Source organism: Paracoccidioides brasiliensis (genome assembly GCF_000150735.1).
Source record: "Paracoccidioides brasiliensis Pb18 unplaced genomic scaffold supercont2.12, whole genome shotgun sequence".
In the NCBI taxonomy this organism is placed as follows: domain Eukaryota; kingdom Fungi; phylum Ascomycota; class Eurotiomycetes; order Onygenales; family Ajellomycetaceae; genus Paracoccidioides; species Paracoccidioides brasiliensis.
In genome coordinates this window covers 905,068-918,268 of record NW_011371369.1, presented here as the reverse complement: position 1 = coordinate 918,268, position 13,201 = coordinate 905,068, and the positions used below count along the sequence as shown (strand labels likewise).

The 13,201-nt window shown below is 31.1% G+C and overlaps 2 protein-coding genes across 2 annotated transcripts; one reads left to right on the top strand and one right to left on the bottom strand.

Moving 5' to 3' along the window:
• Positions 1-483: 483 nt before the first annotated feature.
• Positions 484-2,268, bottom strand: PADG_07832 (uncharacterized protein; the record flags this gene model as incomplete). Its single annotated transcript, XM_010764758.1, has 2 exons — positions 484-1,426; positions 1,562-2,268. 2 exons carry the CDS (start codon positions 2,266-2,268, stop codon positions 484-486), a joined length of 1,650 nt encoding a protein of 549 aa, XP_010763060.1.
• Positions 2,269-4,453: 2,185 nt separating this feature from the next.
• Positions 4,454-4,714, top strand: PADG_12362 (uncharacterized protein; the record flags this gene model as incomplete). Its single annotated transcript, XM_010764902.1, has 1 exon — positions 4,454-4,714. One exon carries the CDS (start codon positions 4,454-4,456, stop codon positions 4,712-4,714), a length of 261 nt encoding a protein of 86 aa, XP_010763204.1.
• Between the last annotated feature and the right edge of the window lie 8,487 nt (positions 4,715-13,201).

Genomic DNA, 13,201 nt, shown 5'->3' with positions numbered 1-13,201 from the left:
CCGCCAGAACTCACGAAAAGTAACTCTTCGCCTACCCTTCATCTCTCATTCTGTTTCCCTTCTCTCTCTAATGAATTCGCCTTTTGTTCTATAGGAAGTTGCTAGACCGTATTCGGTAGCACGCCCGTTAAATACCTGTTGCAGTGATTGATTACATGCCAGGGGGATCATATGAACATAACTTTCTCTTCAATCATTCAGAGCATGAGAAAGCATTCGAAGCGGACCAATTGGAACGTAGTATTTCAATGATCTTCGAAAAAGGAAATTCTCTGGCAAGAAAGGCACTATTACATTGCTTCTCTCGCTTCGCTCCCTCCGTAAATGACATGTGGATATTACAGGATCATGGTAGGGGAGAGGAGCACTAGGTTAAGGGCAACCAAAAATATGCTTCAAGCACGGTGGATTGTGATGGGCGGTCTCACACTCACTCAAGGGTTGTATGTATAGGGAACTACATAGTTAACTAGCTAGTTCCTCTTACCTAACCCGCGTCATTGCCATCTCGTTTAATGTTGTTCGCTTTGCCCAATTCATTAGCTGCGTTTTGGGCTTGGAAAAACGCTTCAGCCGTTTAAGTCCCGTGCTCGGCACAGCTGGTGCACCCGGCGACTGCCTGTAATATTCATCCAGGTCTTCCGAGGATATCGAGGAGAACGAGGCAGCATGCTGGATATAGGTGATTTCTCGGCCACCTCGAGTCTTGCGGGCTCGCTGTTCAGATTTGAGTTTCTCTAATTGTTCTGAATCCGCCTGGCAGTCGAGGGTTGTCACCTGCAGTCCGGGCAGGTTCATAAATAGGAACTTTTTAAGTTCCGGAAGCAATTGGGCATTGGGGCGATACGTGCCGCTGTCGTTATCAATAATGAGTTCGTATACAGCAGGGTCATACGATACCGGAAAGGCAGCATCACTAGCAGCGGCTGGCGATGTAGCTCGACAAATGGAATCATCTGCTGACTCTGATGAGCTGGAACGCGGGGACCGACTTCTGTGTTTCCGGGAATGGGACAAACGACGTTTAACAAAGAATTCACCCGAGTACGCAATGTAGATTGAAACGTTGCTGTGCATTGTGTGTTTGCTTAGCATGTCGATGCCGAATTCCTTCCCCGTCTCCGTGAACCGCCATTGGCCGTCCAGGGTAATCACATAGGTGAATATCCTGCCGCCCTGGTCGTAGTGGACGAATTCGAGGAACTGATGAGTGAGTTGAGGTGAGGGGGCAGGGAATACCCCATAGACTGTAGATCGATCAAAGTTGTATATCCGGACATGTTGGTGATGAAGAGCACGGTTGAGAATGCGGCCACGAAGGCTCTGCGAAGTAAACATGCCTTCTACGAAAGGCTTGAATTCAACATATCGATGGTAAAGGGAGGCCGGTACTGGGCCTTTCAACTGAATCTGAATAGCCTGAAAACTGCAACATAATATTGTGGTATGAGAATTTGCAAGTTAAGAGAATTAAATTTTGCATTCAGCAAAAGAAAATGAGAGAAAAGTAATGGAATAATAATAACAATAATAAACGAAAAGAGGGAAGAAAAAAACATACTTATATTTGGTTGTGGTCCTTTTGCCGTCTTGGGAGGGTTCAGTGTCAACCGTGCCAGCCAGAAGCCCGATTAAGGGCGAGAAGTGTTTACTCCAGAAGTTGGGCCCAACGGTGTACATGCGAGCATCCCCATCGTCGGAGGGGGTCCTGCCAAGGCATTGGACACTGAGGAACAGAGAAGGGTTCAGATGTTTACTTTTGCAGCAGACTATGCTCACGGATCTGAAGAAGTAGACTCTCTTGCTGGCCATGCCTTTGTGCACCCGGAAGGACTCTTCGGGGATGCCAGGCCAGTCTTCAGGTATGGACGGCACGACGAGGTCGACTGTTCCGAGTCTGTCATCACTATCGACGGGGTCCTCGTCGTAGATACGGCATTTCAACTCGAACCCGGAGGCGGGGACGTTGGCGACAATCCATTCGCAGTTCCAAACAGGGTTAACATTCCGTGCAACGGTTGGGGTGCGGTAAACCAGGTCAGGGTCCTCTTTGTGGCGGCGAGGGGAGTCTGCAGTGAGACGGGCGACAACGAAAGGGTCGGCGGAAAGGGTGCTGATATCAGCGATGGGAAGGTTGGCGGCACGATGAATGGTGAACTTAAGCGTAAAGCCCGGGGCGGCGCAGGGAACGGGGGTGTCGTCGAAGCCTCCAGCGGGGTGACTTGAATAAGCGGATTGGGCGGAAGGGCGGCGCGAGGGCAAAACCATACCTAGTTACAGCTTACAACTTACCTTGGGACAGGATATAATCCAGCAGCAGTGGATCCCGATCGCCAGTTGAATGAATTCCAATGTGTTGGCGGGAGGGAAGAAGAAATCAAGAGAGCAGAAGTGTAAGTTGAAACCTTGAGAGTCAAGAGTCCAGAATCACAGAGAGCAGAGTGTGTGTATCTACATGTCTGTAAATGAGCATGTCTATTCTATTCTATTTAATAACAAGCTACTTAGGGCGGACGAATATGAATAACCTGATGAAATATCCCCAATTTCGAGGGTTAAGCTCGGGTTTCCTGGAAACTCAGATTGAGCAAAAGTCTGCTGCAAGTTACCAACAACTTCTGATATTCATTATAATACTTCATTTATACAAGCATGCTTCACTCGCACGCTCGCCACGGTGTGATATAACATGATTTTAATCACTCAACAATTTCTACTACTCAACAATTTTTTACTACCTATTATTCTACAGCTTTGCTGAATTGTAAATTTAAAACAATCATGAATTGAACTACTACTAGCTATTAAATATTAAATGAGTGTATTTTAAATTATATATAAATTAATATGATTAAGAAAATATATAATTATTATTATTATTCTTTATTTAAGATGTATTTAGTCAGTAACTATGACATCTATCTAGTTAAATTAGAATTTAATTACTTTATTAATCTAAGTAATAAAGAACAATCAATTTATGTATTTATAGAGTTTTATTTTAAAATAATATAGTATTTAATAATTTTTTAATAATAGATATATTTATAGTTTTAATTTTAATTTAATTTTTTTTTAATTTAAATAAAATAAATATCTTTTCATATAATAATATATTAAATAACTTAATATATTATATAATAATATAAATTAATATAATTGTAAAATAAAATAAAATAAAATAAAATAATAAATTAATATAAAAAAAATCTTAATAAAAATACTATTAAAAATATATTCTCAACTTTTATAGATTAAATATTAAATATATTTAAAATTAAAGTTTATTCTTTAAAAATAATTTTTATTTTCTTTATAAACTTAATTAAAAACTCTTTTTTAATTTGTTATTAAATAAAATAATTATATTTAATTAATTAATTGAGTATTTTTCTTTCAATAATATAATACTGTTATTGATAATATGATATAAGATTGATATATTTCAATTTTAATTATATTCAATTGCTTAGATTGATCTATTTCAATTCTTAATTATCTATATATATTGAGCTGCTCATTTACTCTCATATTTTAATTTTCAGTTTAATATTCTTATCATAACTATCTAGTTATATAAATAAATTAAGCTTTTATCTTGTATATTATTATATCTTTAAATTAAGTTATAATATAATACTAAATTTCTCTTTCTTATAAACTCTAGAAATTAAATAAACAAATCTTATGTTCATGTTCATATTTATATTCATATTCATATTTATATTTATATTCACATCTGTATTTGATTGAGCTTCTTAATAGTTGCAATCATATTAAGTATTCAAAACTCTTATTAATTTTTATTTTTTTATTATTCTTTACTTATTCTTATCTCTATCATAAAAGTTTTTCTTGCTGCTTTTTGTTAGAAATTTGAGAATGTTATTCAGAAGCTCTGCAATCAAAATCAATTGTTGCAGATCAAATTTCAATTTTTACACACTAAATATTAGTTCTTGTGAACAGCTCTAAATAGCTTTTAATCTCAATTTGTTAGGCTCAGTGCCCGACTGAGCCTGATCAAGGCCTAGCGCCCGATTAGGCCTAACCCTCATCATGTGATCACATGACCATGCAGGTTGTTATAACCTGGGCAGGTCTCAGCATCTTCTTTCATCTCATCAAGAAGTTATAAGAGACGTTCCCGCGGAATTGATGATAAACACTTCCTGTTCAACCTTGGTTGGAACAACAATTGAACTGGACATATGGATGGGATGAACATGAAAACATCTTAATTGATTTTAATCACATCTCTATAAGCTCTCTCTCATTCTCTCAGACAGCAAGTCTGATGATGTGTCAACACAGTGCTGTCAGCACATTTGGCCCCTCAACAACATCTAACAGGTTCTGAGTCTTGATGTGCATTTGATCCTCCATACACTAATCACTTAAGAGACTTCATCTCTCCATCTCAATCATCTGTCACATATATGAACTAAATAACATGAAGTCTTCAAGCTCCTCTACATCAGCAGACAGCTCAAAGAGTATAAATGTCACATCAATATGTCTCAATCTACATGGTCTGATGGCTAGTGAGCTTCTAGCTGTTCATGAAACTGAGATACAGAAATCTCATGCAGAAGCACTAGTTGCTGCAAATATACTTGATCAGATTGAAGAAGACTTAGATGACATAAAGACAAAAAATTTATCAAAAACATTGATTCTTGAAGTTGTCATGAAGGCATTAGTCAAGAACTGATACAATGAAAGTTTAAAAACAGTGAAGCAGTTCATCACAATTAAGTTTACTGACTCCATTGATATAACTGATGCAAGAGCTTCTATCTATGCAAAGAAATTTATAAAACATGAAGACTCTGCTAGTCAAAAAGAATAATATAGCAGCCACTCTCATCAATGTTCAGATAGAGAAGAAAGAACATTGAATCATCTATCTGATTTTTGAGCTGCTCATGAAGATTAGTGACTATGATGATGAAACTCTGCATCTTTTAGCAGAATTCATAATAGAAGAATTTACACTTTAAATCAGAGTTAAGTCTGTTCAGAATTTACTGAGTAAAAACACTCTCTGAAAACTCAACAGTTACTCTTATATTATACTTTTTACAAAAAATAGTAGCAAATCTATTATCAAAAGTAAAACTATATAAATATTAAAAATCAATAATCAGAAAGACATCTAAGATCAAAATACAACAATGCAGCAGATGCTGAAGATTTCATCAAAAGAGATACTGTCTCTGTATCTCTCATTGCAAAAAATGCAGTTTTAAAAATTATATGAAAGAAAATCTGATCTGTCATAAGAAGAATGAAGTGTGTAAATACCTTTATTACTGCACTAACTGTTTTGAATCACATGCTACAGATGATTTATCCTGCTTCATCAGATCAGAGATAAAAAATGAAATTGTTCAAAGACATTTAAAAAATTAGCTGAGAGGTATTTGCAATGCACAAAATAGAATATACTTAATTATGACAAATAACAGCAAATGTGATAATTGAGATTCATCAGCAGATTTGAGAGTAAATGACTCTATTAAATGTAGATCTAATCTCATACTGATATCAAAAACAGCATTAAGCATGACATCAAGCACAGCATCAGACACAGCATTAGACATGATGTTCAATTCAACATCTAATACAACATTCAACATGACATCTTGTGCAACAACATCTTTCTTTCAACTACTCAATGAAGAAGAACTCTAGATCTTTACAATTTCTGCAGATTATGCAAATCAATATAGAAAAAAAAAACTTAGCACATGAGATAGCTCTCAATCTAGTATTTGAAAGAAAGATTAATATTCTTCTTATACAGAAACTTTGAATTCACAAAAATTTAACTTGACATATCTTTAAAAACCATTCAGCATTCAACTGCTTTGCTTCAATTGAAAAGTAAAACAGAAAGTCATAAATTCTCATTTATGTGCAGAAGTATCTACAAATTCATGCTTATATAGTCTCAGATCTCTGAACAAAAAACTGAAACATTCACATACTGTACATACAGATCTAAAATCTATAGCTTCAAACAGTTAATATATACAATGCACTCTCAGACATAGAGAATTCTGAATAAAATATCAGCTATCTTCTTCTCTGATCTGTCTCAGCAATTTCTTTGCTTCTGATTGATAACCTTAATATCAAGTATCTTATGTGGCAACCAGAGGTGCCTTTAAGCATGTGGGTATAACCATTCCTGCAATGAATCATGAATTTTAACTTTACTCTCATCATGGACTCAGACACCCTTACATGTAGGCATAACATGCTAGACCTAGCCTAGGCCACTTTGGAATTAGTTATCAAAGAAGTAGACATAAAGATGGACAGATTTCTTTACACTTTCTATGATCATCAGACTCTTCTCATCAAAATCAGTCTTGCATGAGGTACAAGGTCTAACAGATCATCTCATCATTTCTACCTTGATATTATAAATGAGAAGGTCTTTAACCAGATGCTGAAGATCTATAAGACAAAACTAGACAAACTATATGATATTTTAGAGTAACCTAGTACAGATCAGCTGGATGCTCTGGCTCAGAGTATTATAAATGCATTAGTAGCTTCTTTGAAAAGCTTCATCAAGAAGAGCATCAGACAAGATACAGATCAGTCATAGTGAAATGAAAACTATCAAAAAGCAGTAACAACATTACATCAAGTACAGTATTTAAATTCTAGATTTTTACAAGAAGCAAAAGATAATATAGTCAGAATCATCAGAAAAGTCAAGAGAGAATACTGATGAGATAAAATAGCAGAGGTCTCAATGAGAAAAGATATCTTTAATATGATTAAATAAATTCATTCTACTGACTTCCTTCATTCTCCCTCTCTTGTAGATAAAGAGACTGAGCTAGTGTGAACAAGTTCTAGAGAGAAAAGAGATCTTTTGCAATAAATGCTCTTACAAAAGACTGCAAGCAGAGAGAATATCTCAGTTAGGTAATCTGATTCATCATCTGTCAAATTATCATATTCTGTTGTCTCAGTACATGAGATACAAAACTCTCTGCTAAACACAGATAATATCACTTCAGAAACTGATGAAATACCAACAGAGATACTACAAAAAACATGATCACATATTAAGATATCAGTGAAAAGACTGTTCAGAGTCTGTCTTAAAGTTGACTAACATTCAATCTTCTTTCAAGAAATCACATTGATTGTACTGTTTAAGGCTAATAGAGATTCAATACTTTTATAATTCTACAGACTTATAGCTCTTCTCTCAATATTGAGAAAGAGACTGAAATATCTAATAGTTCATAGACTGATCTGAATAACTATACATGAGAAGATTATTCACTCTCAGCATTTTGAAGCCCTCTCTGAGCAGGCTGTCTTGAATCTAGTGACAGCAATGATTCATGATATAAAGAAAGTCTAAGCTTATGAAAAAGTAGTCTCTCTTCTTACTTTGAATATCAAAAGTACTTTTAATGCTGTACTTAGAGAAAAAATACTGCAGAGACTATAAGAACAAAACTGATCATCAAATTTAAATTAAATGAGTGAAAAGCTTTATGACAGAATGTACAGATAGAATTAAAATAAATGAACTTCTGAGAGAGCTTTTTAATATCACAGCAAAGCTTTCACAAGACTTGTCAGTCTCATCTATTCTCTTCATGTTCTTTATTTAGTTTATATTCTTTCTAGAAACTATACAAAGAAGATGTGCATACTCAGACTATGCAGATAATCTAGAACTGCTTAGTGCTGAAATTACTCTTGAAGAGAATGTTGTTACTCTTCAGAAGAATTTCAAGTCACTAAATAATTGAGTTAGCAATGAAGAGATAACATTTGACTTTGTTAAAACTGAGATAATACACTTCACACAGTGCAGAATTCTTTCAAATCTCTTAATTAATCTTAAAACAACATCTGATATTCACTTTATTACAGCAAATGTAGTGAAAAGCTTCATAAGATATATAGAAATCTGACTAGATAGAAAATTGAGCTTTAAGAAGTATGTGAATATCATGATAGCTAAGACACAATAGATGTCTAATGATATATATGTGCTAAGCAACATGACAAGAGATGTATTAGTACAACTACTCAGATAATCTGTTCAGATCTGTGTGCTCTCTGTGCTTTGCTATGAAGTAGAGACCTGATTATCTGAAGTTACATGAATGAAGAAGAGAAAGAAAATCTTCAATCAAATAGATTATCTAGTCAAAAAGCTAGATTTAATTCTCAGAGATGCTTTATAAGAGACACTATCAGTCTATAAGATCATATTTATTTCAGCTCTACACTATGAGCTAGAAATCATGTCAATGAAAGATACACTAGACAATTGATATACTGTCTTTGCAGTAAGAATTAAAAAGCTGAACAAGAGGCATCTGCTAGTGAGATGCTTTAATAAAGTAGCTATCACCCAGCTCTATATCATATGTCTGTCTAGAGTATCCAGTCATGCTTATGAGATAGAAGCATATGATTCTTTACTCACATTCTTTTGAATGAGAATCTCAGAAAAAAAGATCTGCAGATTGAGTATAAGACAGATTGCATAAAGAAACAGATAATATAAGACTTTAAGAGCTGGCTGCAACAACACAATCTTCTGAATCTAATGATCTTTATTGATAGTTCACAGATAGTGCACTCTTAGTATATGACTGATGCAGAATGAGCTATATGCTGAGATAGTGAACATCATCTAGTCTTCACAGAAAATCTGTCAATGAATAAAGTAGAGGTCTTTGACACAGAGGCAATGACAACTCTACAAAATCTAAAGAAAGTCACTGTTTTTTCTCAGATAAAATATGTTAGCAACATCTATATTTGTCTAGACAATTTGAAGATAGTATGAGCTCTTGAATCTATGTCAAACATCTCTATTCAGCTGGTCTTTGTATAATTTCTAAAAGCTATAAAGATCTGACAAAGCAGAAATAGACTCTCATCAATCATTCAGAGTAGAATGATTATTAGATAAGTCTCAGACCACACAGATATAATCAATAATGAAAAGACAAATCTTGAAGTCAAAGTGACTGCAGTACAGACAGCAAGTACAAGAACAGTATCTCAATTCAACAGCATAGACACACTAGTATATATAAAGTGATATATTATAGAACAAATCATGCAGGTCTTCAAGAACTTTTGAGTTAAAAACCTGCTTAAACACTATATGAAGCTGGAGATCTCACTGAAGAGAGTCTTAATAAAAATAAAACTTTTATATTTCACATTAGAAAAACTCTATGCTGTCTGATCAGATCATGGAGACTTTGCAGCCTATCACAACTATCTTAAGCATGAAGATGCAGAGTGCTACTGTCAGTATAAATATAGTAAAATCTCAGAATATTTCTACTATTGCACTTTTACATGAAAAGCAGCAAAGCAGTATCAGTCTATCTACAATCTTTACAAAGTACTGACAATCTTATATGAAACTCTAGAATTTAATAGCTGGCTAAAAGAAACAGTCTTCTATCAGAATATTTGTTCAATGTGTCAATATGCATGTTCAGATCAGATCTCACAAATCATCTTCTTTTCTATCTTACTTCTGTTTTCTTCATCATCTTTCTCTTCTTTCTCTCTTTTCTTCTCTTTCTTTTCTTTCTTGTCTTTTTTTCTATCTATCTTCTCTACCTTCTATTACCTTCTTCTCATAAACTTAGAACCTCTCAAAACCTCTACTTTGTGGCAACTGACTTACAGACTCTGCTGATGTAGCAATATACAACTCTTTTTGCCTCATTTATAGAATAGCTACTTGATAGATAGTCATCTATGAGTGTAGCTCTACTTACTATATAGTTTAATATGAACTCTACTAAATCATGTGCTCTTCAGACATACTGACTAATCAGATATTAAATAAAAAACACACATATATACATCATCTCATCAAGCTTAATATTCTATTATATAGTAGTTAATAATGCTGAGAGTTTTCTTCTTATGCAGCTCATATTTGCACTCTAACACAATTTCAATTCCAAAACTATCATTGTTAAACTTTGAAAAGTTTACTAATCAAACTCTAAAATTTGATATCTAACTTCTTTTAATCAAAGTCAAACTATATGTTGATTAAGCTACTATTGAATATCTAATTACTCAGTTCTACTATATCTACTTGAATCTAGATTTAAGTATACAAGTGATAATTCTTTCCTAGCTAGCTTAAGCTGAAAAAGTAAGTAATTAAAACTATAATTCAATTCTTAATCAGTTTTCTCATATATATAATAACTCAAACAAAACAATTGATGTAAAAGACAAATTATATAATCTAAAGCAGAGTACAAGCAAATCTCTGACAGTTTATATTATGAAGTTTGAATATATTTTCTAGGAGATCAAAGCTCAGAAGTAGTTAAATTCTTCAAAAATATTTCAATTTTATCAAAATCTTAATATATTAATCTGTAACTATTTAGCTTAGCAGTTAAATCTATTTCAAACTTATAAGAAATTTCTATATATTATTTAATAGCTAGCTTCTAGTAATTTTTTTTTATTCTTGTCTTATATATCTTAGCAGATTGATTGTTCAGCTTATTATAATTACTTAGTTTATTATAATCACTCTGATCTGATAAATTTAAATCAGATTAATACTTTTAACTTTTTATATAATTCTTTATCATACACTCTATCAATTTCATCTTATTAACAAAAAAAATACTTTCAAGAAGGCTATTATATATATTGTGAATTTAATAATTATTGAGTTGAAGACTATTATTTCTATTTATATTTTTTAAACTCTATTACTACTATTAAACTGTCATAAATTTCAATTTTTAATTAAGAATATAATAATAATGACTAAAATGTTAGTAAAATATAAAAGAGAATATATAAGAATTTGATAAATAATAGCTAAAATAATCAATCTATTAATAAATTTAATGAATTTTATTTTACTCTTTTCTTATATGTAGCATAACTGCTTGAAAGCAAGTACTTTTTTAAATTAGAGAATAATGTTACAATACTATCACTAAAAATATGAAATAAGATTAATTTATTCTAACTTTAATTATATTTAATTTCTTAGATTGATTTACTTTAATTTTTAATTATTTATATATATTAAGTTACTTGTTTATTTTTATATTTTAATTTTTAGTTTAGTATTCTTATTGCAACTATTTAGTTAATTATATAAATTAAGCTTTTGTTTTATATATTATTATATTTTTAAATTAAGTTATAATATTAAATATCTTTTTTCATCTTATTGTATAATAAGTAATTTATTAGTATATAATTTAAATTTTCAACTATATTATAAAAATTATATCTATCAGAGTTTAAAGAATTTTTAAATTTTTTTAATATATAATTTAAAGTAGCTATATTTAAGTTTTAATTATATTATAAAGAAAAATATTTTCTTTCTGTATTTTATTAATATAAACTATCATAGCTCAATATAAAGACATGATGATAATAATATAAAAGCTTAATTTATCTATCTACTAAATAGCTGCAATGAGAATACTAAATTGAAATTAGAATATAAGAATAAACAAATAATTAAATATATATAAGTACTTAAAAATCAGAGTAAATCAATCTAAGTAACTGAATATAATTGAGAATTAGAGTGGATTAATCTTAGCAACTAAATATAATTAAGATTAAAATGAATCAATTTTATTTTATATTATTAGTAATAGTACTATAATATTATTTCTTAGTTTAATAGAGTACTTGCCTTCAAATAACTATGCTAGATACAAGAAAAGAGTAAAATAAAATCTATCAAACTTATCAGTAGATTAATTATCTTAGCTATTTTTTATTAAATTTTTATAGATTTTCTTTTATATCTTACTAATATCTAAGTTATTGTCATCAGATTCTTATATAAAGGCTGGGATTCATTTAGCAGTTTAACAGCAATAGAGCTTAGAAAAATATAGATAGAAATAGTAGTTTTTAACTCAATAATTATTAAAATCAAAAGTATCAAATTGAATCTGATTTAGATTTATATAATCATAATAAGTAAAGTGATTGAAGTAGAATAATCAAAGTGAAATAATCAAAGTAAGCAGAGTAATTGAAGTAAGCATAGTAATCAAAGTGAGCAGAGCAATCAAAGTAAGTGGTTAAATTGAAGCTATTGAAGCAAAGCTATCAAAGTAGAGTAATTGACGTAAGTAGAGTAATCAAAGTGAAGTAATTGAAGCTGACTATCAAAGCAAACTGATTGAAGTGAGCAGAGTGATTAAAGTGAGCAGAGTGATCAAAGTGCGCAAAGTGATCAAAGTGAGCAAAATGATCAAAGTGAGCAAAATGATCAAAGTGAGCAGAATGATTAAATTGAGCAGAATGATCAAAGTAAGTAAAATGATTAAAGTGAGCAAAGTGATCAAAGTGAGCAGAGTGATTGATATATACTGCTAAGAAGTATATAATAAAAAAAATAGAAAAAAAAAATTAGAAGCTAACTACTAGAATAACATACAGAAATTTCTTATAAACTTAAAGAAAATTAAACTACTAAGCTAGAAGATTATATACTAATATATAATCTGAACTCTGGTATCATAGAGAATATATTTAACTTAGCAATATAGACTGCTAGAGATTTATTCATGATTTAATAGTAGAGGCTTTAGATAGAATTGATTACAAGACTTTCTAAATAATATCTCAAATTTCTAATGAAGAGTAGCAAAAGAAGCTTTTATGATAAAGAGAAGAATAATAAGAAAGAATAAAATAAATATAGATTTAAGCACTTAGTATAATTGCAATCACTAAAAAGCTTATAATAATATAAACATAGATATAAATATAAATATAGATATAGATATAGAGTTTAAGTACTTAATATATTTATAACTACTGAGGAACTCACATAGACATAAATATATAAAGTTTATCTACTCAATCTTTAAAACTTTTTAAGAAAGAAGAGTTTAGTATTATATCATAACTTAATCTAAAGGCATGATGATATATAAAATAAAAGCTCAATTTATCTATCTACTAGATAACTGCAATGAAAATACTAAACTGAGAATTAAAATATAAGAATAAATAAGCAGTTATATATATATAAAAAATTAAGAATTAAAGTAAATCAATCTAAGTAACTGAATATAATTGAGAATCAAAATAGATTAATCTTAGCAATTAAATATAATTAAGGTCAGAATAAATTAATCTTATTTTATATTATTAGTAA